Source organism: Ranitomeya imitator, chromosome 1, assembly GCF_032444005.1.
Source record: "Ranitomeya imitator isolate aRanImi1 chromosome 1, aRanImi1.pri, whole genome shotgun sequence".
NCBI lineage: Eukaryota > Metazoa > Chordata > Amphibia > Anura > Dendrobatidae > Ranitomeya > Ranitomeya imitator.
This window is the reverse complement of record NC_091282.1, coordinates 579922090-579949728: the sequence shown is the minus strand read 5'-3', so window position 1 is coordinate 579949728 and position 27639 is coordinate 579922090. Positions and strand designations below refer to the sequence as shown.

The 27639-nt window shown below is 45.4% G+C and overlaps 1 protein-coding gene across 1 annotated transcript in view; it reads right to left on the bottom strand.

Annotated features, from left to right (window-relative positions):
• Positions 1-27639, bottom strand: part of LOC138680259 (excitatory amino acid transporter 5-like) — a 1936174-nt gene that overhangs the window by 836285 nt on the left and 1072250 nt on the right. Inside the window, exon 5 of the mRNA XM_069767861.1 lies at positions 12990-13209. Coding sequence (XP_069623962.1) covers positions 12990-13209 — 220 coding nt within the window. The remainder of the gene's footprint in view (positions 1-12989; positions 13210-27639) is intronic.

The following is a 27639-nucleotide window of genomic DNA, read 5'->3' as shown; positions in this document are numbered from 1 at the left end:
GGGGCAATACAGAGTATTAAGAAAGGGAGTATGTAAACTTTTCATCAGGGTCATTTGGATGTTTTGGGTTGTCATTATGATTTAAAATGAGAAAGCACAGTTGTTTGACAATAAATGGCTTTACCCAATTACTAACCATGCGTGGAGAAAAGGTTTTGGCGTTTGTATTCTCTGAAAAAAAGGCCAAGAAAGGAAAAATTCTACTGGGGTATGCAAACATTTGAGCACAACTGTATTAGGAGCTAAAATGGCATACCTACGAAAAAATAGCATTTTTCACTCTATAACATTAATTGCATACTAATTTCTGGAAAAGACTTGTGCAGTCATAACGATGGCTAAACCCTGAAATATATGTTTTGAGAGTAGTAGTATCCAAAATTATTAGTTACTGTACAAAATACTGTGACACATTTTTAATTTTCACCACCCAAAGGTAAATAAATCTGTGAAGCACCTGGGGAATAAAAATGCTCACTATACCTACCATTTATGGAGGAGTGTAGTTTCCAAAATGTGCTCACCTTTGGTGTGCTCCCACTGTATTGGTAGCCCAGGGGCTTTGCAAATGCACCTGACCAAAAACTATTCCAAATTTTGCTCTCCAAATAGCTGTCCCTTCCATCTGAGCCATACATGGGTCAAACAGTAGTTTCAGACATAAGAAAAATTCCTGCATGCTACACATATAAAATAAGATCTTGAAAGACTGTCAATTTTTATGAAATAATTGTCATTTATTTCAACTGCAATAAAGCATGCACAACTGTCTTTCAGACTGCCTGTCTGCAGAGAATGAAAGAAGCAAGCATGCTCCACTAAAGTAGCTGCCTCCACGAGAGAGTTTGAAAATAGCAAAAATAATACTAACTTTATTTTCTCTCATACAGACCTACATCTAATTAACCCCTTCATGACCCAGCCTATTTTGACCTTAAAGACCTTGCAGTTTTTTGCAATTCTGACCAGTGTCCCTTTATGAGGTAATAACTCAGGAACGCTTCAATGGATCCTAGCGGTTCTGAGACATATTGGGCTTCATGTTAGTGGTAAATTTAGGTCAATAAATTCTGTGTTTATTTGTGATAAAAACGGAAATTTGGCAAAAATTTTGAAAATTTCGCAATTTTCACATTTTGAATTTTTATTCTGTTAAACCAGAGAGTTATGTGACACAAAATAGTTAATAAATAACATTTCCCACACGTCTACTTTACAGCAGCACAATTTTGGAAACAAAATTTTTTTTGCTAGGAAGTTATAAGGGTTAAAATTTGACCAGCGATTTCTCATTTTTACAACGAAATTTACAAAACCATTTTTTTTAGGGACCACCTCACATTTGAAGTCAGTTTGAGGAGTCTATATGGCTGAAAATACCCAAAAGTGACACCATTCTAAAAACTGCACCCCTCAAGGTGCACAAAACCACATTCAAGAAGTTTATTAACCCTTCAGGTGCTTCACAGCAGCAGAAGCAACATGGAAGGAAAAAATGAACATTTAACCTTTTAGTCACAAAAATGATGTTTCAGCAACAATTTTTTAATTTTCCCAATTGTAAAAGGAGAAACTGAACAACGAAAGTTGTTGTCCAATTTGTCCTGAGTACGCTGATACCTCATATGTGGGGGTAAACCACTGTTTGGGCGCACGGCAGGGCTTGGAAGGGAAGGAGCGCCATTTGACTTTTTGAATGAAAAATTGGCTGCACTCTTTAGCGGACACCATGTCACGTTTGGAGAGCCCCCGTGTGCCTAAAAATTGGAAGTGCCCCACAAGTAACCCCATTTTGGAAACTAGACGCCCCAAGGAACTTATCTAGATGCATAGTGAGCCCTTTAAACCCCCAGGAGCTTCACAAATTGATCCGTAAAAATGAAAAAGTACTTTTTTTTCACAAAAAAATTCTTTTAGCCTCAATTTTTTCATTTTTTCATGGACAACAGGATAAAATGGATCCTAAAATTTGTTGGGCAATTTCTCCTGAGTACACCGATACCTCACATGTGGGATAAACCACTGTTTGGGCACATGGTAAGGCTCGGAAGGGAAAGAGCGCCATTTGACTTTTTGAATGAAAAATTATCTCCATCGTTAGCGGACACCATGTCGCGTTTGGAGAGCCCCTGTGTGCCTAAACATTGGAGCTCCCCCACAAGTGACCCCATTTTGGAAACTGGACCCCCCAAGGAACTTATCTAGATGCCTAGTGAGCACTTTAAACCCTCAGGTGTTTCACAAATTGATCCGTAAAAATGAAAAAGTACTTTTTTTCACAAAAAAAATGTTTTCGCCTCAATTTTTTCATTTTCACATGGGCAATAGGATAATATGGATCCTAAAATTTGTTGAGCAATTTCTCCCGAGTACGCCGATACCTCATATGTGGGGGTAAACCACTGTTTGGGCACACGGCGGGGCTCGGAAGGGAAGGCGCGCCTTTTGACTTTTTGAATGGAAAATTAGCTCCAATTGTTAGCGGACACCATGTCGCGTTTGGAGAGCCCCTGTGTGCCTGTGCATTGGAGCTCCCCCACAAGCGACCCCATTTTGGAAACTAGACCCCCCAAGGAACTTATCTACATGCATATTGAGCACTTTAAACCCCCAGGTGCTTCACAGAAGTTTATAACGCAGAGCCATGAAAATAAAAAATACTTTTTCTTCCTCAAAAATTATTTTTTAGCCTGGAATTTCCTATTTTGTCAAGGGTAATAGGAGAAATTGGACCACAAATGTTGTTATCCAGTTTGTCCTGAGTACGCAGATACCCCATATGTGGGGGTAAACCACTGTTTGGGCGCACGGCAGGGCTCAGAAGGGAAGGCACGCCATTTGGCTTTTTAAATGGAAAATTAGCTCCAATCATTAGCGGACACCATGTCGCGTTTGGAGAGCCCCTGTGTGCCTAAACATTGGAGATCCCCCACAAATGACCCCATTTTGGAAACTAGAGCCCCAAAGGAACTAATCTAGATGTGTGGTGAGCACTTTGAACCCTCAAGTGCTTCACAGAAGTTTATAGCGCAGAGCCATGAAAATAAAATAAAAAATGTCTTTTCTCAAAAATGATTTTTTAGCCCAGAATTTTTTAATTTTCCCAAGGGTAACAGAAGAAATTTGACCCCAATATTTGTTGTCCAGTTTCTCCTGAGTACGGTGATACCCCATATGTGGGGGTAAACTACTATTTGGGCACTTGCCGGGGCTCGGAAGTGAAGTAGTGACGTTTTGAAATACAGACTGTGATGGAATGCTCTACGGGCATCACGTTGCGTTTGCAGAGCCCCTGATATGGCTACACAGTAGAAACCCCCCACAAGTGACCCCATTTTGGAAACTAGACCCCGAAATGAAATTATCTAGATATGTGGTGAGCACTTTCAACCCCCAAGTGCTTCACAGAAGTTTATAACGCAGAGCCGTGAAAATAATAAATACGTTTTCTTTCCTCAAAAATAATATTTTAGCCCAGAATTTTTTATTTTCCCAAGGGTTACAGGAGAAACTGGACCACAAAAGTTGTTGTCCAGTTTCTCCTGAGTACGCTGATACCCCAGGTGTGGGGGTAAACCACTGTTTGGGCACACGTCGGGGCTCGGAAGTGAAGTAGTGACTTTTGAAATGCGGACTTTGATGGAATGGTCTGCGGGCGTCACATTGCGTTTGCAGAGCCCCTGGTGTGCCTAAACAGTAGAAACCCCCCACAAGTGACCCCATTTTGGAAACTAGACCCCCAAAGGAACTTATCTAGATATGTGGTGAGCACTTTCCACCCCCAAGTGCTTTACAGAAGTTTATAACGCAGAACCGTGAAAATAATAAATACGTTTTCTTTCCTCAAAAATAATATTTTAGCCCAGAATTTTTTATTTTCCCAAGGGTTACAGGAGAAATTGGACCACAAAAGTTGTTATCCAGTTTCTCCTGAGTACGCTGATACCCCATGTGTGGGGGTAAACCACTGTGTGGGCACACGTCGGGGCTCAGAAGGGAAGTAGTGACTTTTGAAATGCAGACTTTGATGGAATGGTCTGCGGACGTCACGTTGCGTTTGCAGAGCCCCTGGTGTACCTAAACAGTAGAAACCCCCCACAAGTGACCCCATTTTGGAAACCAGACCCCCCAAGGAACTTATTTAGATATGTGGTGAGCACTTTGAACCCCCAAGTGCTTCACAGACGTTTGCAACGCAGAGCCGTGAAAATAAAAAATCATTTTTCTTTCCTCAAAAATGATGTTTTAGCAAGCAATTTTTTTATTTTCTCAAGGGTAACAGGAGAAATTGGACCCCAGTAATTGTTGCGCAGTTTGTCCTGAGTATGCTGGTACCCCATATGTGGGGGTAAAACACTGTTTGGGCACACGTCGGGGCTCGGAAGTGAGGGAGCACCATTTGACTTTTTGAATACAAGATTGGCTGGAATCAATGGTGGCGCCATGTTGCGTTTGGAGACCCCCTGATGTGCCTAAACAGTGGAAACCCCTCAATTCTGACGCCAACACTAACCCCCCCACACCCCTAACCCTTATCCCAACTGTAGCCGTAACCCTAATCACAACCCTAACCCCAACACACCCCTAACCACAACCCTAACCCCATCACACCCCTAACCCTAACCACAACCCTAATTCCAACCCTAACCCTAAGGCTATGTGCCATCGTTGCGGATTCGTGTGAGATATGTCCGCACCATTTTTGAAAAATCCGCGGCTAAAAGGCACTGCGTTTTACCTGCGGATTTACCGCGGATTGCCAGTGTTTTTTGTGCGGATTTCACCTGTGGATTCCTATTGAGGAACAGGTGTAAAACGCTGTGGAATCCGCAAAAAGAATTGACATGCTGCGGAAAATACAACGCAGCGTTTCCGCGTGGTATTTTCCGCACCATGGGCACAGCGGATTTGGATTTCCATATGTTTACATGGTACTGTAAACGTGATGGAACACTGCTGCGAATCCGCCTAATTCTAAAGGTATGTGCACACGCTGCGGAAAACGCTGCGGATCCGCAGCAGTTTCCCATGAGTTTACAGTTCAATGTAAACCTATGGGAAACAAAAATCGCTGTACACATGCTGCAGAAAAACTGCACGGAAACGCAGCGGTTTACATTCCGCAGCATGTCACTTCTTTCTGCGGATTCTGCAGCGGTTTTACAACTGCTCCAAAAAAAAGAATTGACATGCTGCGGAAAATACAACGCAGCGTTTCCGCGTGGTATTTTCCGCACCATGGGCACAGCGGATTTGGATTTCCATATGTTTACATGGTACTGTAAATGTGATGGAACACTGCTGCGAATCCGCCTAATTCTAAAGGTATGTGCACACGCTGCGGAAAACGCTGCGGATCTGCAGCAGTTTCCCATGAGTTTACAGTTCAATGTAAACCTATGGGAAACAAAAATCGCTGTACACATGCTGCAGAAAAACTGCACGGAAACGCAGCGGTTTACATTCCGCAACATGTCACTTCTTTCTGCGGATTCTGCAGCGGTTTTACAACTGCTCCAATAGAAAATCGCAGTTGTAAAACCGCAGTGAAATGCGCAGAAAAACCGCGGTAAATCCACAGCGGTTTAGCACTGCGGATTTATCAAATCCTCTGCGGAAAAATCCGCAAAGGACCAGAATACGTGTGCACATCCCGAACCCTAACCCTATACCTAACCCTAACCCTAACCCTACCCCTAACCCTACCCCTAACCCTAACCCTACCCCTAACCCTACACCTAACCCTACCCCTAACCCTAACCCTACCCCTAACCCTACCCCTAACCCTACCCCTAACCCTAACCCTACCCCTAACCCTACCCCTAACCCTAACCCTACCCCTAACCCTAGTTCTTACCCCAACCTTAGTGGAAAAAAAAAATTCTTTATTTTTTTTATTGTCCCTACCTATGGGGGTGACAAAGGGGGGGGGTCATTTACTATTTTTTCTATTTTGATCACTGAGATAGGTTATATCTCAGTGATCAAAATTCACTCTGGAACGAATCTGCCGGCCGGCAGATTCGGCGGGCGCACTGTTATGGCTGGCAATCAGGCAACACAGCGTGCAGTAATCAGCGCACATACAGAGATCTGGCAATAACCAAAAACAATAGGACGAGCTCTGAGACGTGGAATCTCTGTAGACTGCAGTACCTGATCTATCCTCACACAACTATAAGCAGCAGTGGATTGCGCCTATCACTACCTATGCAACTCGACACTGCCTGAGGAGCTGACTAGCCTGAAGATAGAAATACAAGCCTGACTTACCTCAGAGAAATACCCCAAAGGAATAGGCAGCCCCCCACATATAATGACTGTTAGCAAGATGAAAAGACAAACGTAGGAATGAAATAGATTCAGCAAAGTGAGGCCCGATATTCTAGACAGAGCGAGGATAGCAAAGAGAACTATGCAGTCTACAAAAAACCCTAAAACGAAAACCACGCAAAGGGGCAAAAAGACCCACCGTGCCGAACTAACAGCACGGCGGTGCACTCCTTTGCTTCTCAGAGCTTCCAGCAAAAGTTAATAGCAAGCTGGACAGAAAAAACAGAAAACAAACTAGAAGCACTTATCTAGCAGAGCAGCAGGCCCAAGGAAAGATGCAGTAGCTCAGATCCAACACTGGAACATTGACAAGGAGCAAGGAAGACAGACTCAGGTGGAGCTAAATAGCAAGGCAGCCAACGAGCTCACCAAAACACCTGAGGGAGGAAGCCCAGAGACTGCAATACCACTTGTGACCACAGAAGTGAATTCAGCCACAGAATTCACAACAGTACCCCCCCCTTGAGGAGGGGTCACCGAACCCTCACCAGAACCCCCAGGCCGACCAGGATGAGCCACATGAAAGGCACAAACAAGATCTGGGGCATGGACATCAGAGGCAAAAACCCAGGAATTATCTTCCTGAGCATAACCCTTCCATTTGACCAGATACTGGAGTTTCCGTCTAGAGACACGAGAATCCAAAATCTTCTCCACAATATACTCCAATTCCCCCTCCACCAAAACAGGGGCAGGAGGCTCCACAGATGGAACCATAGGTGCCACGTATCTCCTCAACAACGACCTATGGAATACATTATGTATGGAAAAGGAGTCTGGGAGGATCAGACGAAAAGACACCGGATTGAGAATCTCAGAAATCCTATACGGACCAATAAAACGAGGTTTAAATTTAGGAGAGGAAACCTTCATAGGAATATGACGAGAAGATAACCAAACCAGATCCCCAACACGAAGTCGGGGTCCCACACGGCGTCTGCGATTAGCGAAAAGCTGAGCCTTCTCCTGGGACAAGGTCAAATTGTCCACTACCTGAGTCCAGATCTGCTGCAACCTGTCCACCACAGAATCCACACCAGGACAGTCCGAAGACTCAACCTGTCCTGAAGAGAAACGAGGATGGAACCCAGAATTGCAGAAAAATGGAGAGACCAAGGTAGCCGAGCTGGCCCGATTATTAAGGGCGAACTCAGCCAACGGCAAAAATGACACCCAATCATCCTGGTCAGCGGAAACAAAACATCTCAGATATGTTTCCAAGGTCTGATTGGTTCGTTCGGTCTGGCCATTAGTCTGAGGATGGAAGGCCGAGGAGAAAGATAGGTCAATGCCCATCCTACCACAAAAGGCTCGCCAGAACCTCGAGACAAACTGGGAACCTCTGTCAGAAACAATATTCTCAGGAATGCCATGTAAACGAACCACATGCTGGAAGAACAAAGGCGCCAAATCAGAGGAGGAAGGCAATTTAACCAAGGGCACCAGATGGACCATTTTAGAAAAGCGATCACAGACCACCCAAATGACCGACATTTTTTGAGAAACGGGAAGGTCAGAAATGAAATCCATCGAAATATGTGTCCAAGGCCTCTTCGGGACCGGCAAGGGCAAAAGCAACCCACTGGCACGTGAACAGCAGGGCTTAGCCCTAGCACAAATTCCACAGGACTGCACAAAAGCACGCACATCCCGCGACAGAGATGGCCACCAGAAGGATCTAGCAACCAACTCCCTGGTACCAAAGATTCCTGGATGACCGGCCAGCACCGAACAATGAAGTTCAGAGATAACTTTACTAGTCCACCTATCAGGGACGAACAGTTTCTCGGCCGGACAACGATCAGGTTTATTAGCCTGAAATTTCTGCAACACTCTCCGCAAATCAGGGGAGATGGCAGACACAATGACTCCTTCCTTGAGGATACTCGCCGGCTCAGATAACCCCGGAGAGTCGGGCACAAAACTCCTAGACAGAGCATCCGCCTTCACATTTTTAGAGCCCGGAAGGTATGAAATCACAAAATCAAAACGAGCAAAAAATAACGACCAACGGGCCTGTCTAGGATTCAAGCGCTTGGCAGACTCAAGATAAGTAAGGTTCTTATGATCAGTCAAAACCACCACGCGATGCTTAGCACCCTCAAGCCAATGACGCCACTCCTCGAATGCCCACTTCATGGCCAGCAACTCTCGGTTGCCCACATCATAATTACGCTCAGCAGCAGAAAATTTCCTGGAAAAGAAAGCACATGGTTTGAACACTGAGCAACCAGAACCTCTCTGTGACAAAACCGCCCCTGCACCAATCTCAGAAGCATCAACCTCGACCTGGAACGGAAGAGAAACATCAGGTTGACACAACACAGGGGCACAGCAAAAACGACGCTTCAACTCCTGAAAAGCTTCCACGGCAGCAGAAGACCAATTAACCAAATCAGCACCCTTCTTGGTCAAATCGGTCAATGGTCTGGCAATGCTAGAAAAATTACAGATGAAGCGACGATAAAAATTAGCAAAGCCCAGGAATTTCTGCAGACTTTTTAGAGATGTCGGCTGAGTCCAATCCTGGATGGCCTGAACCTTAACCGGATCCATCTCGATAGTAGAAGGGGAAAAGATGAACCCCAAAAATGAAACTTTCTGCACACCGAAGAGACACTTTGATCCCTTCACGAACAAGGAATTAGCACGCAGTACCTGGAAAACCATTCTGACTTGCTTCACATGAGACTCCCAATCATCTGAGAAGATCAAAATGTCATCCAAGTAAACAATCAAGAATTTATCCAGATACTCACGGAAAATGTCATGCATAAAAGACTGAAAAACAGATGGAGCATTGGCAAGTCCGAACGGCATCACCAGATACTCAAAATGACCCTCGGGCGTATTAAATGCCGTTTTCCATTCATCTCCCTGCCTGATTCTCACCAGATTATACGCACCACGAAGATCAATCTTAGTAAACCAACTAGCCCCCTTAATCCGAGCAAACAAGTCAGAAATCAATGGCAAGGGATACTGAAACTTAACAGTGATCTTATTAAGAAGGCGGTAATCAATACACGGTCTTAGCGAACCATCCTTCTTGGCTACAAAAAAGAACCCTGCTCCCAATGGTGACGACGATGGGCGAATATGTCCCTTCTCCAGGGACTCCTTCACATAACTGCGCATAGCGGTGTGTTCAGGTACGGACAAATTAAATAAACGACCCTTAGGGAATTTACTACCAGGAATCAAATCGATAGCACAATCACAATTCCTATGCGGAGGTAGGGCATCAGACTTGGACTCTTCAAATACATCCTGAAAGTCCGACAAGAACTCTGGGATGTCAGAAGGAATGGATGACGAAATAGACAAAAATGGAACATCACCATGTACTCCCTGACAACCCCAGCTGGTTACCGACATAGAGTTCCAATCCAATACTGGATTATGGGTTTGTAGCCATGGCAACCCCAACACGACCACATCATGCAAATTATGCAGTACCAGAAAGCGAATAACTTCCTGATGTGCAGGAGCAATGCACATGGTCAGCTGGGCCCAGTACTGAGGCTTATTCTTGGCCAAAGGTGTAGCATCAATTCCTCTCAACGGAATAGGACACCGGAAAGGCTCCAAGAAAAATCCACAACGTTTAGCATAATCCAAATCCATCAGATTCAGGGCAGCGCCTGAATCCACAAACGCCATGACAGAATACGATGACAAAGAGCACATTAAGGTAATGGACAAAAGGAATTTGGACTGTACAGTACCAATAACGGCAGAGCTATCGAACCGCCTAGTGCGTTTAGGACAATTAGAAATAGCATGAGTAGAATCACCACAATAGAAACACAGTCTGTTCAGACGTCTGTGTTCTTGCCGTTCTACTTTAGTCATAGTCCTGTCGCACTGCATAGGCTCAGGTTTACTCTCAGACAATACCGCCAGATGGTGCACAGATTTACGCTCGCGCAAGCGACGACCGATCTGAATGGCCAAGGACATAGACTCATTCAAACCAGCAGGCATAGGAAATCCCACCATTACATCCTTAAGAGCTTCAGAGAGACCCTTTCTGAACAAAGCCGCTAGTGCAGATTCATTCCACAGAGTGAGTACTGACCACTTCCTAAATTTCTGACAATATACTTCTACATCATCCTGACCCTGGCATAAAGCCAGCAGATTTTTCTCAGCCTGATCCACTGAATTAGGCTCATCGTAAAGCAATCCCAGCGCCTGGAAAAATGCATCAACATTACTCAATGCAGAATCTCCTGGTGCAAGAGAAAACGCCCAGTCCTGTGGGTCGCCGCGCAAAAAAGAAATAATAATCAAAACCTGTTGAATAGGATTACCAGAAGAATGAGGTTTCAAGGCCAAAAATAGCTTACAATTATTTCTGAAGCTCAGGAACTTAGTTCTGTCACCAAAAAACAAATCAGGAATCGGAATTCTTGGTTCTAGCATCGATTTCTGATCAATAGTATCTTGAATCTTTTGTACATTTACAACGAGATTATCCATTGAGGAGCACAGAGCCTGAATATCCATGTCCACAGCTGTGTCCTGAAGCACTCTAATGTCTAGGGGAAAAAAAAGACTGAAGACAGAGCTAAGAAAAAAAAATGCTGTCAGGATTTCTTTTTTCCCTCTATTGGGAATCATTGGTTTGGCTCCTTGTACTGTTATGGCTGGCAATCAGGCAACACAGCGTGCAGTAATCAGCGCACATACAGAGATCTGGCAATAACCAAAAACAATAGGACGAGCTCTGAGACGTGGAATCTCTGTAGACTGCAGTACCTGATCTATCCTCACACAACTATAAGCAGCAGTGGATTGCGCCTATCACTACCTATGCAACTCGACACTGCCTGAGGAGCTGACTAGCCTGAAGATAGAAATACAAGCCTGACTTACCTCAGAGAAATACCCCAAAGGAATAGGCAGCCCCCCACATATAATGACTGTTAGCAAGATGAAAAGACAAACGTAGGAATGAAATAGATTCAGCAAAGTGAGGCCCGATATTCTAGACAGAGCGAGGATAGCAAAGAGAACTATGCAGTCTACAAAAAACCCTAAAACGAAAACCACGCAAAGGGGCAAAAAGACCCACCGTGCCGAACTAACAGCACGGCGGTGCACTCCTTTGCTTCTCAGAGCTTCCAGCAAAAGTTAATAGCAAGCTGGACAGAAAAAACAGAAAACAAACTAGAAGCACTTATCTAGCAGAGCAGCAGGCCCAAGGAAAGATGCAGTAGCTCAGATCCAACACTGGAACATTGACAAGGAGCAAGGAAGACAGACTCAGGTGGAGCTAAATAGCAAGGCAGCCAACGAGCTCACCAAAACACCTGAGGGAGGAAGCCCAGAGACTGCAATACCACTTGTGACCACAGAAGTGAATTCAGCCACAGAATTCACAACAGCGCACTGCACATGCGCCCGCCATTTTGGAAGATGGCGGCGCCCAGGAAAGAAGACGGACGGACCCCGGGAGGCTCGGTAAGTATAAGGGGGGGAAGATCAGGACACGGGGGCATCGGAGCACGGGGGGTGGATCGGAGCATGGGGGGTGGATCGAAACACGGGGGTGGGGTGGATTGGAGCACGGGGTGGAGGATCGCTGTGCGGGGGGGTGGATCGGAGCACAGGGGGGGGATCACTGTGCAGGGGGGGGATCGGAGTGCGGGGGGGGTTTGATTGGAGCACGGGGGGTGTGATTGGAGCACGGGGGAGCGGACAGGAGGACGGGGGAGCGGAGCACAGGACGGAGGGGAGCGGAGCACAGATCGGGGGGCTGGGGGGGCGATCAGTGGGGTGGGATGGGTGCACATAAGTGTTTCCAGCCATGGCCGATGATATTGCAGCATCGGCCATGGCTGGATTGTAATATTTCACCAGTTTTTTAGGTGAAATATTACAAATCGCTCTGATTGGCAGTTTCACTTTCAACAGCCAATCAGAGCGATCGCAGCCACGTGGGGGGGGGGGGGGGGTGAAGCCACCCCCCCTGGGCTAAACTACCACTCCCCCTGTCCCTGCAGATCGGGTGAAATGAGAGTTAACCCTTTCACCCGATCTGCAGGGACGCAATCATTCTGTGACACAGCATATGCGTCACTGGTCGGATTGGCACCGACTTTCATGACGCATACGCTGTGTCACAGGTCGGGAAGGGGTTAATGAAAGCAGCCTTAAATATATGAAATATTGCCCTTTACCCTGTCAGCAGTAGAGCTGTGGTTTTATTTTTACAACTAATGACATAATAGTTTTGTGGGCATCAGTATTAAACCAAGTTCAGTATGTGGTCAGTATTTTACCTCAGTATGTGCAAAGCCAAAACCAGGAGTGGGACAATCAGAGGGAAAGTATAATAGAAACACGTCACCCACTTCTGTGTTTATCACCCACTCCTGGTTTAGGCTTACACATACTGAGGTAAAATACTCACCAAATGCTGATAGTGTGAACGTGGCCTACTAATTAAGAACTTCTGGGGGTTTGTGCAATTCTTTTAGATGTCTGCATGTGATCAGTTGTATAATTGGGTTTAGTAGTATGTACAGGATTATAAATGTTTATGAAGAGGCAGAAAACGAAGCAAATATTGGTCATACAACTATATATATACAGTAATATGCATTTGCCTCACACTGGAGCCAGTCACATTAAACATACATGCTTACCTATTGTAGCAGAAAAAATAACGATTCCTAAAACATTCATTTCTGTATTTGTCCCAGGTAATGTTTTGTATTTCACATCAGGAGATGGAGTAATTTCTAGGATCAAAGGTTGATGAATCAATGGATTTTTATCATCAGGTGCAAGGTAGAGAAAATTTATTGGCTTTCCATCCGCTTGTCGACTATGACTTTTAACAATTGGAACCAGCACCGTTCTGTACTGAAGCAAAGACATAAAATGCAAAAAGTTTAATATATTGTAATGCATTGCTGACATTTATTTCCTACTGCTTATATAGATTCAACATATTTACACAGAGATTTCCATCACTCACCTTAGTTTTCATCAGTGATAGAGCTCCTGAAGACAAATACAGGCACGCCAAGTCACCTAACCAAAACAACATTTGACTAGAATGGGTTGTCCACCACTTGCTGTAGTACCCTGCCTAAAATAAAAACAAACCTTACACCCAATTCCTGCACTAGCAGCTCCCATCGATTTCATCACAGAATATGCAGACACTTGCATAATGTTGTTGTGCCACATTAGAGATGCATCCTACTTGTAACCACAATGCTCGCGTGAAAAAACAATGTCAAGCAAGCGCCTGCACACATGCAAACATTGGAATGTTATTGCAGAATATAGTCTAAATCAGGGATGTCACACTCAAGAGCACAGAGGGTCAAAATCAAAAACTTGAGCAAAGTTAGGGGCCAACGTTGATATTTATTAAAAAAAACTCTGCTATTGAGGACTTTTTTCTTATCAAATATAACGATGAACCTTTTCATATGGAAACAAACTTAAAAGGGTTGTCCCACTAACAAGGGTTAGCCCTCCACAAAATATAATTGGCCCCACATAGTCCACCATACATTATAATAGGCCCCTGTCATGGCGCGACTCCAGGGATTGATATTGGTGATCTCTGGCTGTGTGGTCAGTTTCCCTCTCTGTTGGACCACAGCCTGTGTTGTCTTTGTCTAACTGCTGATAATGTTCTTGAATTTGCTTTTATGTTTTGCTTCTATGCCAGTGTTTTCACGCCCTCATTTGGTTTGTCCAATCACATCTTGGGGAAGTGACTATTTATATTCTCCTGGCACATGCAGTCTGTGCTGGCTATATTCCAAGTTAGATGGATGTTTGAAGTCCCATCTACCTAATCAAGGATAATCTTGCTAATGTTTACTCTATTGCTTCTCCTGTGGTTTGTTTGCTTGTTCCCCTTCCTAGCACTCTTCCCATTTTGTTAAATTTAGGGCCTGGGCCTGTCCACGTATACCGAAGGTCTTTTTAGGTTCCTTTCTTTTTCTTCCGTTTTTCGTGTATGACTATGTAAACAAGTCAATAGCCCTCTGTCTCACCCTCTACTAGTGTGCACTGTTGAGGTACCGTCACATTAAGCGACCCTGCAGCGATATAGACAACGATGTCGATCGCTGCAGCGTCGCTGTTTAGTCGCTGGAGAGCTGTCACACAGACAGCTCTCCAGCGACCAACGATGCCCCCAGGTAACCAGGGTAAACATCGGGTTACTAAGTGCACGGCCGCGCTTAGTAACCCAATGTTTACCCTGGTTACCATTGTAAAAGTGAAAAAAAAACACTACATACTTACATTCCTGTCGCGTCCCCCGGCGTCAGCTTCCCTGCACTGTCTAAGCGCTGGCCGGAAAGCAGAGCGGTGACATCACCGCTGTGCTCTGCTTTACGGCCGGCCGGCGCTTACACACTACACAGTGCAGGGAAGCTGAAGGCGAGGGACGTGACAGGAATGTAAGTATGTAGTGTTTTTTTTTTACTTTTACAATGGTAATCAGGGTAAACATCGGGTTACTAAGCGCGGCCCTGCGCTTAGTAACCCGATGTTTACCCTGGTTACCAGTGAAGACATCGCTGAATCGGCGTCACACATGCCGATTCAGCGATGTCAGTGGGAGACCAGCGACGAAATAAAGTTCTGATCTTTCCCCAGTGACCAACGATCTGCTAGCAGGGGCCTGATCGTTGGTCGCTGTCACGCATAACGATTTTGTTAACGATATCGTTGCTACGTCACAAAAAGCAACGATATCGTTAACAAAATCGTTAAGTGTGAAGGTACCTTTATAGAGAATACTATCTATCAAGGGGATGACACAGGGGAGATATCATACTAATTATTGGCTTTTGATCACTGTGAAAGGGTCTATCACAGTGATGAAAAGTAACCAATAGGAAAAGTCCCTGCTGTTATGGTGTGCCAGCCGGCAGATGTCAGCGGGTGCATGTGTGTTAAATATGCTTATTTTGCACATTTATTTAATCAGGACTATTCACCAGGTGCTTACTCTTAAAGAAAAATGTCATGATATTCTCATAAAAAATGTAGTGGTTTATTGAATTGTCCACAGGAAAACCAAATTGCAGCAAAACATAAAAATAGATGAAATAGTTACGAACAGATTGTCCATGTGTAAATATCAGCGCTTGTTACTCATCTTTCCCAAAGTCCTGAATGATAAAAACCCGTCTGTCTGCGTGAAGTCTGAAGTCTGAAGTCTGAAGTCATCATGGCTATCAGCTGTTCCTTCCTTGTGTGACTTGTCTGATGTCCATGGAGAATGATGGTGAAAGCAGGAGGTGGCAGCTCCCACGTGACAAAAGCCCCCCACCCTCCTAAGAGACATTATTTATATGTCCCACAGACCACGTGTTCCCTTTATATATGGTGTTGACTTATACTCTGAGCTATATATATAGAAATAGCTTTTGTAATGTCAGCAAGAAGCAAGGTGCTTAGTACAAAATTGAAAATAAGAATAATTCAATTAATAATTAGTATTTAACAATGTGCAGTGCATTTTTTTCAGGAAGATGAGGGCCGGGGACAGGAGCAGGAGAGCCTGAGGGATGGCGGAGGTATTGGGGCGTGGATAGGGGGGCTTGGGGACAACATTTTTTTTTTACTTGAAACATCGTTATTTACAGCCCTGAGTGTTATCCAGGGTTTCAGTTACCCCCTGGAAGCTGAGATTCCATAGATTTTGGGATGCTGGGGGGGCGCTATACCCTTATTCTAGTTCGTCATTTCAAAACGGTGATGAGGGAATAAAGGTCCTTAGCGGCAGCCGTTTTAATGCATATCGGTTGTCATTAAGGGGTTAAAACATCAGTAAATTGCTGTGTAATATGACTAAAACCTGCTAGATATGAAGACTGTGCAATATATCCATGACACAACCTGTAAAAAATATGTATAATATAGGTTGTTAAGGTGTTAAATGGATTATCTAGTACTCATGAACAGGCTTAAATATTTGCAATTTGTGTAGTTGCTTAGGGTGCCAACAATTGACAACACTGGGGACAATAGGGAGTCAGGTGGTGCAAGATAGTCTTTACATTGCTTACTGACAATCTATTGCCATTATGCTTACTGAAGCAAAAAACTGGCAGATCTTTACTCCTTGCTCCTGTCTCAGACCCTTCACTTCTGGTGTTTGTATCTGCCTCCTTTTTGGAAGTTCACGCCTGCACCATTCTTGCCACTGGCGGCATTTGTACAAATTGATCTCCCTGCAGTCTTCATTGAAATTTTGACTCGTATTTGAGCCGAGAACTCAATCTGCACACGTGCAAGCACTGGCTCCATTTTATTGAAGATCAATTAATACAAGAGCCTCCAGTAGAGAGGATGGCACTGGGGCAAAATTTCAAATAGGAGGCAGATGCAAACACCGGAGGCAAGTGGAGGGGCCAGTGCAGGAGTTGAAGACCCTACCCACAGTCCCACCCCTGCGCACCAAAACTTCAAATGCTGAGTAAACAACAACCACTCTGCAGATTTATACACTAAATGCATCTATAAGTACTAAATATACCCTGAAGTGGTTAAAAAAGGGACATAAGTTGGAACACAATGTTCATTTTATGGGGTGCTTTTGTGGTGCTTTTTCGCAAGTGGATTCTGGGCACACCCTGTATGGAAAATACATCCAATGCACCTACCTTTGGCTTACATTTAGTCAAGGAAAGATTGGAACAGTTATATAAGAATAAAATACCTTTATTGAGACAACAAAAGGGTGCCCGCACAATTAATAACAAGAAAAATTGATTATGCACTGTAAAATGTAAGAGTAAAACAACAAAGCATCACCAGGTAAGGTATATGTCAAATACATATATGGATTAAATTTGATCAAGCAGCATAGATTAATACGCATATAGTAGTATACCATGCCATTGTATACAGTATATATACCACTGGATAAAAAATTGTCCTACAAAAAAGGTATGGGGCCCAGAACTGAGGCACGCAGGAACTGTATCTTTATTTATTTTTTTTTTTATATAGCGCTAACATATTCCGCAGCGCTTTACAGTTTTTGCACACATTATCATCACTGTCCCCGATGGGGCTCACAATCTAGAATCCCTATCAGTATGTCTTTCGAATGTGGGAGGAAACCGGAGTGCCCGGAGGAAACCCACGCAAACACGGAGAGAACATACAAACTCTTTGCAGATGTTGTCCTGGGTGGGATTAGAACCCAGGACCCCAGCGCTGCAAGGCTGCTGTGCTAACCACTGTGCCACCGTGCTGCCCTATTTACTGTATGGGTAAATATTTAGCTCAATTGAGTGATCCAATATACAGCTCTGGCAAAAAATTAAGAGACCACTGCAAAATGTTCAGTTTGTCTGATTTTTGAGTAAAATGTAAATTATTTTATTCTATAAACTTCTGACAACATGTCTCTGAATTTCCAAGCAATACATTTAGTATTTATTTTCTGACAAAGAAAAATGGTCAAAATAAAAAAAACAGGGCATTCAGATCTTAAATAATGCAAAGAAAACAAGTTCATAATCATTTAGAAACAACAATACTAATGTTTTAACTCAGGAAGAGTTCAGAAATCAATATTTTGTGGAATAACCATGATTTTAAATCACAGCATTCAAACGTCTTGACATGCTTTGCACCCGTCTTCCACACTGCTTCTGGAGTAAAACTCTAAGCAGTCCTTCTTTGTTTGATGGCTTGTGACTATCCATCATCCTCTTGATTACATTCAAGAGGTTTTCAATGGGGTTCAGGTCTGGAGATTGGGCTGACAGGGTTTTGATGTGGTGGTCTCTTAATTTTTGCTAGAGCTGTAGATGTTCCTTATGTGAGGTCTCTGGGCACAGAACCTGCACAGAACCTAGAATTATGAGATGGGAGCAGTGAAGGGGTGCTGTATAGAGAAGAGTGGAGTCACTGCCATATTGTGGGAGGGTAAGAGAGGAGGATGTGATTACCTGTTGGATGGTGGATGCTGGTGTGGCACATGCCCTGGCGTACTTTTTGGACCGTCGTCCTTCATCAGGGTTTGTCATCTGCATGGAACCAGGGAGTTAAATAGAGAGGACGGGGCGCCGACAGGTGGAGAGGAGTCGACACATACACGCCAGGAGGATCAGGAATAGGGTTGAGCGAAACGGATTGGACAAATTGAAAAATCGCCGACTTTCGGCAAAGTCGGGTTTCGTGAAACCCGTCCCGATCCTAGTGTGGGATCGGCCATGAGGTCGGCGATCAGCGCGCCAAAGTTGCGTTTCTTATGATGTTTTCAGCACAATTTTTCATCCAATGAAGGAGGACGCAGAGTGTGGGCAGCGTGATGACATAGGTCTCGGTCCCCACCATTTTAGAGAAGGGCATGAAAGTGATTGGCTTGCTTTCTGCGGCGTCACAGGGGCTATAAAGGGGCAGGCACGCCGACCGCCATCTTACTTCTGCCGATCGCAGCATAGGGAGAGGTTGCTGCAGCTGCATCAGAAGAAGGGATATAGTTAGGGAGGGAAGATTAAGCCCCGAAACTGCTTGTGCTGTAGCGATTTCCACTGTCCAACACCACCTTTTCTTTGCAGGGACAGTGGAGTTTATATTTTTGTGCATCAGCTCTGAAGCCTTATAAGGCTCCCTGATAGCTGCATTGCTGTTTGTACGCTGCTGTGCAAACCAACTGCTTTTTTTAAAAGCAAAAATCCTGTTGCTCCTTTCTGCACAGTTCTCTTGTTTATTTGTCCACACTTTTGTGTGCATCAGTCCTTTTTATTGCTGGCTGCCATAATTGTCCTGAGATCATTGTAGGGAGATTGAAATTGTATTACAGTGCTTGTATTTTTTGATATATCTTCCAGCCACGTTCTGCCACTTACATTGTGTAGTGTTATACACTGTGCCTGGGTTTTGTTGCAGTCTCCCCACCAAAAAAGGAAGATTTAAATTGGCACTAAGTGGATATACGTCAGTTCTGTTAGTTTGTCGTATATCTTCCAGCCACGGCCTGCCACTTACATTGTGTAGTGTAATACACTGGGCCTGAGTTTTGTGGCTGTCTCCCCCCAAAAAAGGGAGATTTAAATTGGCACTAAGTGGATCTACGTCAGTTCTGTTAGTTTGTCGTACATCTTCCTGCCACGTTCTGCCACTTACATTGTGTAGTGTAATACACTGGGCCTGAGTTTTGTTGCAGTCTATACCCAAAAAAAGGGAGATTTTAATTGGCACTAAGTGGATCTACGTTACAGTTCTGTTAGTTTGTCGTATATCTTCCAGCCACGTTCTGCCACTTACATTGTGTAGTGTAATACACTGGGCCTGTGTTTTGATGCAGTCTCCCCCCCAAAAAAAGGGAGATTTAAATTGGCACTAAGTGGATCTACATCAGTTCTGTTTGTCGTATATCTTCCAGCCACGTTCTGCCACTTACATTGTGTAGTGTAATACACTGGGCCTGAGTCTTGGTGCAGTTTCCCCTCCAAAAAAGGGAGATTTATATTGGCACTAAGTGGATCTGCGTCAGTTCTGTTTGTCACATATCTTCCAGCCACGTTCTGCCACTTACATAGTGTAGTGTAATACACTGGGCCTGAGTTTTGGTGCAGTTACCCCCCAAAAAAAGGGAGATTTATATTGGCACTAAGTGGATCTACGTCAGTTCTGTTTGTCGCATAACTTCCAGCCAAGTTCTGCCACTTACATTGTGTAGTGTAATACACTGGGCCTGAGTTTTGGTGCTGTCTCCCCCCAAAAAAGGGAGATTTCAATTGGCAATAAGTGGATCTACGTCAGTTCTGTTTGTCCTATATCTTCCAGCCACGTTCTGCCACTTACATTATGTAGTGTAATACACTGGGTCTGAGTTTTGGTGCTGTCTCCCCCCAAAAATGGGAGATTTCAATTGGCAATAAGTGGATCTACGTCAGTTCTGTTTGTCCTATATCTTCCAGCCACATTCTGCCACTTACATTGTGTAGTGTAATACACTGGGCCTGAGTTTTGGTGCAGTCTCTGTTATGATCCGGTGACCTTGGAGCCGCATGAATAACTTTCACTGGAGTAGGTGGTAACTGTACTGACCGCAAATCCTGATCTAACACCGCAACTAGAAGTAGCCGTAGGGTGTGCCTAACAAACCCTAGACACCTCGTCACAGCCGGAGGACTAAATACCCCTATAGATGGAAATAGGAATACTATCTTGCCTCAGAGCAGAACCCCAAAGGAAGGCAGCCCCCCACGAATATTGACTGTGAGTAGGAGAGGAAAGACACACACAGGCAGAAAACAGGATTTAGCAAAAGAGGCCACTCTAGCTAAAATAGGAAAGGATAGGACAGGATACTGTGTGGTCAGTATTAAAACCCTTCCAAAAATATTCACAGCAGATTATACAAAATATTCCTCCATCTAACTAAAGACGTGGAACGTATTTCTGCAACTCCAGAGAATCCTACACACAGAGCAGAAATACAATCAAAAATCCAGCACACAGCATGTGTGCCATAGAAAAAAAAACAGACACTTATCTTTGCTTAATTGGCAGCTAAGCAGGAGAAACCAGACAGAGGTCCAATACCTCCCAATAACCATTGACAACTGGCAAGGACTAATGAATCCTGCAAACCTAAATACCCCAGTCAGAATTGCAATCAGCAGATACACCTGACCAGGACTGTAGCCCAGGGACAACTGCATTACCACCTACAACCACCGGAGGGAGCCCAAAAGCAGAATTCACAACAAGTCTCCCCCCAAAAAAAGGGAGATTTATATTGGCACTAAGTGGAACTACGTCAGTTCTGTTTGTTGCATATCTTCCTGCCACGTTCTGCCACTTACATTGTGTAGTGTAGTACACTGGGCCTGAGTTTTGGTGCAGTCTCCCCCCAAAAAAAAGGGAGATTTAAATTGGCACTAAGTGGATCTACGTCAGTTCTGTTTGTAGTATATCTTCCAGCCACGTTCTGCAACTTACATTGTGTAGTGTAATACACTGGGCCTGAGTTTTGGTGCAGTCTCCCCCCAAAAAAAAGGGAGATTTAAATTGGCACTAAGTGGATCTACGGCAGTTCTGTTTGTCGTATATCTTCCAACCACGTTCTATCACTTACATTGTGTAGTGGAATACACTGGGCCTGAGTTTTTGTGCAGTCTCCCCCCCAAAAAAAAGGGAGATTTAAATTGGCAATAAGTGGATCTACGTCAGTTCTGTTTGTCGTATATCTTCCAGCCACGTTCTGCCACTTACATTGTGTAGTGTAATACACTGGGCCTGAGTTTTGGTGCAGTCTCCCCCCCAAAAAAGGGAGATTTAGATTGGCACTAAGTGGATCTACATCAGTTCTGTTTGTCGTATATCTTCCAGCCACGTTCTGTCACTTACATTGTGTAGTGCAATACACTGGGCCTGAGTTTTGGTGCAGTCTCCCCCCCCAAAAAAGGGAGATTTATATTGGCACTAAGTGCATCTACGTCAGTTCTCTTTGTCGCATATCTTCCAGCCACGTTCTGCCACTTACATTGTGTAGTGTAATACACTGGGCCTGAGTTTTGGTGCAGTCTACCCACAAAAAAAGGGAGATTTAAATTGGCACCAAGTAGATCTACGTCAGTTCTGTTTTGTCGTATATCTTCCAGCCAGGTTCTGCCACTTACATTGTGTAGTGTAATACACTGGGCCTGAGTTTTGGTGCAGTCTCCCCTCCAAAAAAGGGAGATTTAAATTGGCACTAAGTAGATCTAAGTCAGTTCTGTTGGTCGTATATCTTCCAGCCAGGTTCTGCCACTTACATTGTGTAGTGTAATACACTGGGCCTGAGTTTTGGTGTAGTCTCCCCCCCAAAAAAAGGGAGATTTAAATTCTCAACAAGTTTATATACACCTTCTACCTTGTTTTACAGTACCATATAAAATTTTTCCAAAAATTAGGAAGTCTGGTGAAAGAGGCCGTGGGCGATCATTGCCAGCTGGTAATGATGGTGGTGGAGCATCTGGTGGTAGTGGGAAAAGCAAAATAGCACCTAAGGCTCGAGGTGTTGAGCCAGCGTCATCGTCTGGCTACACAAGGCCTTGAAGGCTCCCTTATCTGGGAGTAGGAAAACTGCTTTTAAAGCCGGAGCAGCAGGAAAAAGTTTGGGCTTTCCTTGCTGACTCAGCCTCTAGCTCTTTCGCCTCCGCTTCAGAAAGTTCCAAATATAAAAGCAGCGAGTCGTCAGTGGATGCTCCCAGTCAGGAACAAGTTGCTTCCTTGTGTCCTTGTGTCAGATCACTACATTGCCCTCGCAGTGTACTGAGCCCGAATCTGACCCTGATGAGACTATGGTGCCCCGTCACGAACGCTATAGCACCTTACACGGTGACACAGAGGAAGGTGCACATGACATTGAAGAGGAGGTGATAGATGACCCAGTTTTTGACCCAGATTGGCAGCCATTGGGGGAAGAGGGTGCCGCTGCCAGTAGCTCGGAAGCGGAGGAGGATGATCCGCAGCAGCCATCTACATCGCAACAGCTTTCATCTGGCAAACCCGTATCTGGCCAAAAATGTTTGTCAAAACCAAAACCAGTTTTAGGACAGCGTGGCCATCCGGTGAAAGTAGCACAGCGTGCAATGCCTGAAAAGGTAATCCATAGTAGGAAGAGTGCAGTGTGGGAATTTTTTAACCTAGATCCGAATGATCATTGCAAAGTTATCTGTAAGAGTGCTCAAAGACCTGTAAATTTAGGAGATTCTTCCCTCTGCTAAATACAACATGCATGCGTAGACATTTAACCAGCATGCACTTGCAAGCCTGGACTAACTACCAAACGTCCAGTACCGTTGGTGCACCTGCTCAGAATGATGGTAGTCAGCAACGCTACATTGCTTCCCTCACAGTAAGCCCACCGGTTAGGACTAGTGTTGAGCATTCCGATACCGCAAGTATCGGGTATCGGCCGATATTCGCTGTATCGGAATTCCGATACCGAGTTCCGATACTTTCAGTATATCCGATACCAGAATCGGAAGGTCCCATAAGGCAAAGTCCCGGTTTTATTTAATTCAGCCAATGAGGAATGAATACAAGTGTGGGAACATCCTGTTCTGCATGGTGGCCATGTAACTACTGGCTGTGATTGGCTGCTGAAATGATGTCACGATGCCCTATAAAAGTCGCCGCCATTTTGGGTTCACTCTGCTGTGAATTCAGTTAGGGACAGGACGCTGTGTTCTGACTGAGGGCCAGTTTAGAGATAGCAATTTGCTTCATTGTGCTTTACCCAGGCTAATTTAGCAACCGCTGTGTGAGAACCTTGCTTTTGCCTTACAGCGCTGTTCACAGCTGTCTGCAAGGTCTCTGTGTGTGTGAGTGCAGTTCACTCTGTAGTCTGTCCACAGCCACAGTCGGTCGTGGTCAGTTCAGGTTGCGTCACTGCCTCATACTGCTCAATCCATTGTCCTTTTTTGCAATTAGTGGAGCCTGCTGCACATTTTTTAAAATGTATCCTATTAGTGGCTTTCCCTCTATATCCTGCTAGATTGTGGAAAAACACTATATAGGATTACATAGAGGAGCTTGTTTTGGCCATGCAGCGCCGTTCACGGTTGTCTGCACGGTCTGTCTGTGAGTGCAGCTCGCTCTGTAGTCTGTTCTACCGCCATAGCCGGTTGTAGTCAGTTCAAGGTGCGTCACTGCCTCATACCGTTCCATTGTCCATTTGTCAGTTAGTGCAGCCTGCTGCACATTTTTTCAAATTTATCCTATTAGTGGCTTTCCCTCCGTATCCAGCTAGATTGTGGAAAAACACTATATAGGATTACATAGAGGAGCTTGTTTTGGCCTTGCAGCGCCGTTCACGGCTGTCTGCACGGTCTGTCTGTGAGTGCAGTTTGCTCTGTAGTGTGTTCTACCGCCACAGCCGGTTGTAGTCAGCTCAAGGTGCGTCACTGCCTCATACCGTTCCATTGTCCGTTTGTCAATTAGTGCAGCCTGCTGCACATTTTTTCAAATTTATTCTATTAGTGGCTTTCCCTCCGTATCCAGCTAGAATGTGGAAAAACACTATATAGGATTACATAGAGGAGCTGGTTTTGGTCTTGCACCGCCATTCACGGCTGTCTGCACTGTCTGTCTGTGAGTGCAACTCACTCTGTAGTGTCTGTTCTGCAAAAAAATAAAAATAAAGTTCACCAAACACACCATTTAACAGTTGTGTAGGCCACATTATCTCATATTAAAGTCTAGTCCACACTTTATAAAATTAGTGTTTCTTATACCTGTTAGCAGCTGTTCAGGAATAAGCACACTAAGCCCTTAGTACTTTTCTGCCTATCCTTATCAGTCTATCACGATGAAGAAGGCAGGGGGAACAGGCCTTAATGTGCAGCTTTGTAGGAGCTCGCCATACCCCGCTGCTGCGGGACGAACAAATTGAAGCCGTTGTCAGATGGATGGCAGCTAACGCATTGACTTTAATTAGTGCCACATCTTCTCAGGCACAGAGCACTGAAGAGCAACAATCTGTCTCTTCACCACCTGCCGAATTGCCCAGGCAGTCAGAGAGCCCAGGACAGGAGCCATCTCTACTTCTGTTCTCTGAATCTCTTGGCTTGGAAAGAGGGGGCCACCCAAGCAGCATTCTAGAATCAGAAGAAGAGGCAGTATGCAATGATGCCTAACAGATTGTTCTCTCTGAATCTGAAGAGGAGGGTGGGACAGTGCCTCCGAGGCGGTCAGCACACCTCAGTACGCATCTGATGATGAGACTCAGGTGCCACTTTCTGGTGCGTACTGTGCTGCCGAGACAACCCAGGAGAAGCAGTTGGTGGAAGAGGGTAGCGTAGATGATGAGGTCCTTGACCCATCATGGCATGAGGTACAGGAAGGTGGTAGGAGCAGCTCTGAGGAAGACATTCCCCGAACGGCCGGGAGAGGGAGGGGGAAGACTGTGGTGCCTGTAGACTCCACTTCGTTACCCATTAGGAGCATGCCTCTTCCAAAAGCCAAAGTGGGCACTCCCAAGACTTGCAGTGCCTGGTCCTTTTTTGACACAGTTGCAGATGACATATGCTTTGTTAAATGCAAGCTGTGTCATCAGAAAATCAAACGAGGGAAAAATGTCAGCAACCTCAATACCACAAATTCTGTATGTGGAAGCATGTGCGGACCAAGCAGCGGTGGAGTTAAAAAATAAAACACATTAAAGACCTTGGCCAACCTACAGCGGCACCTACCACCTCTTCAGCTCGTGTTGGAGCCTCTTCCTCCAGCTCACACACAGCTGGTTCGACTTCTTTACAGGATCGCCATGGAAGAACCTCTGGCACCGTTGTCCAGAGAGCCAGTGTAATTCCACCCACAGCACCAAGTTCCCAGTCATCCTTACACTCCCAGCCCACTCTACAGCCATCGGTAGCACAGGCATGGGAGAAAAGGCGGCCATTCTAGGCAAACCACCCCTGAGCACAAGCTCTGAATGCTGGTATTGCAAACCTCCTGTCCCTTAAAATGCTGTCATTCAGGCTGGTGGAGACTGACAGCTTCTGTAACTTGATGGCATTGGCAGTCCCACAATACAACGTTCCCAGCCGCTTTTATTTCAGCAGGCAAGCTGTCCCTGCCCTGCAAAAGCATGTGGAGGGAAACATTAAACATGCGCTACTAAACGCCGTCAGTAGCAAGGTCACCACCGATGCATGGACCAGTCACCATGGACAGGGATGATACCTTTCCCTCACTGCCCATTGGGTAAATGTTGTGGAGCCAGGTACAGATCGTGAGAGTGGCGCTCTACGTGTTCTGCCAACTCCAAGGTTTGCAGGAATCCAGTCTGTACACATTGACTCCTCCTCATACTCCAGTTCCTCAGAATCATCGCTGCAGGAGCCGTCATGGTCCACCTCCACATGGACCCGTGAATGCTTACCTGATCTGACCGATATGAGCACAGCCGTGGCCAGATGTCAACAGGCCGTATTGAAATTAATTTCTTTGGGGAATCAAAGCCACACAGCGCAGGAGCTCTGGAATGCCATCAAGCAGGAGAGCGACATGTGGTTTGTGCCAGCGAATCTCCAGCCAGGCATGGTAGTGTGCGACAATGGCCGAAATCTGGTGGCAGCTTTGGGCCTAGGCAACCTCACTCTCATCCAATGTCTGGCACATGTGCTCAACTTGGTCGTTCAGAGTTTTTTGAGGGACTATCCGGATCTTGATGCACTGCTGCACAAGGTCCGCCTAGAGTGTGCTTACTCGTGGCGTTCCAGCATGGCAAGATCACGCATTGCAACTCTGCAGCGCCGATTCCGCCTTCCGGAACATCGCATCATATGTGACTTACCCTCCAGGTGGAATTTAACGTTACATATGTTGGAGCGGTTGTGTGAGCAGCAGCCAGCAGTAATGGAGTACCAGCTGCATCAGGTGCAAAGAAGTTGCAGTGTGCGCCGTTCAGACTTCACATCCACTGAGTGGGCCACTATGAAGGACGTCTGCCAGGCTTTGCGTGCCTTCGATGATTCCACTCGGATGGCGAGTGCAGATGATGCACTAGTCAGCATGACTGTCCCCCTTATCTGCCTGCTTGAATGAACACTGCAAGCGCTAAGGGATGAGGTGGTGGAAGAGGTGGAGGATGAGGAGGTAGAAATGCCATCTGCTTCTGGACAGTCTGCGCCACGTGGTTCCTCACAAAGGCATAGGCAGAGGACACTTTGTGAGGAGGATGAGGAGGAGTCAATGGAGGAGGAAGAGATCAGTCCAGAGGAGGGAGTTACACAAATCTCCAGTAGTCAGTATGTAGAGCGATGGTGGGGTGATGCAGAGCAGGCAGAGATCACGCCTCAAGCAGGGGACAGCGTTTCTTGGCCTGTTGGCAGTCTGCAGCACATGGTTGATTTCATGCTGCAGTGCCTGAGAAATGACCGCCGCATCGCCCACATCCTTACCACGGCTGATTATTGGGTGTACACCCTCCTAGATCCGCGCTACCGTGACAACTTTCAAACCCTCATAACACCATTGCAGCGGGAGCGTAAACTGCGGGAGTACCAAGACAAAATGGTGCAGTCCATTATCTTCGCCAGTCCAATCAAGAGAAGTGCTGCTACTGCTTTACAAAGCAGCTCAGTGCGTTGAGGCAGTGGAGGAAGCTTTGCACAAAGAGGGAGCAGAAGCAGTGCCTCAGCACAAGGCAAGACCAGTCTGGCCCAACAGTGGCAAAGTTTTGTGTGCCCGCCACAAATGTCTACACCATCACAGACGGGTTCCCTCAACAGGAGGCCACGTTTCCATCAGATGGTGACAGACTACATGTCTTGCCCTCTCAGCGTACTCCCAGACGGC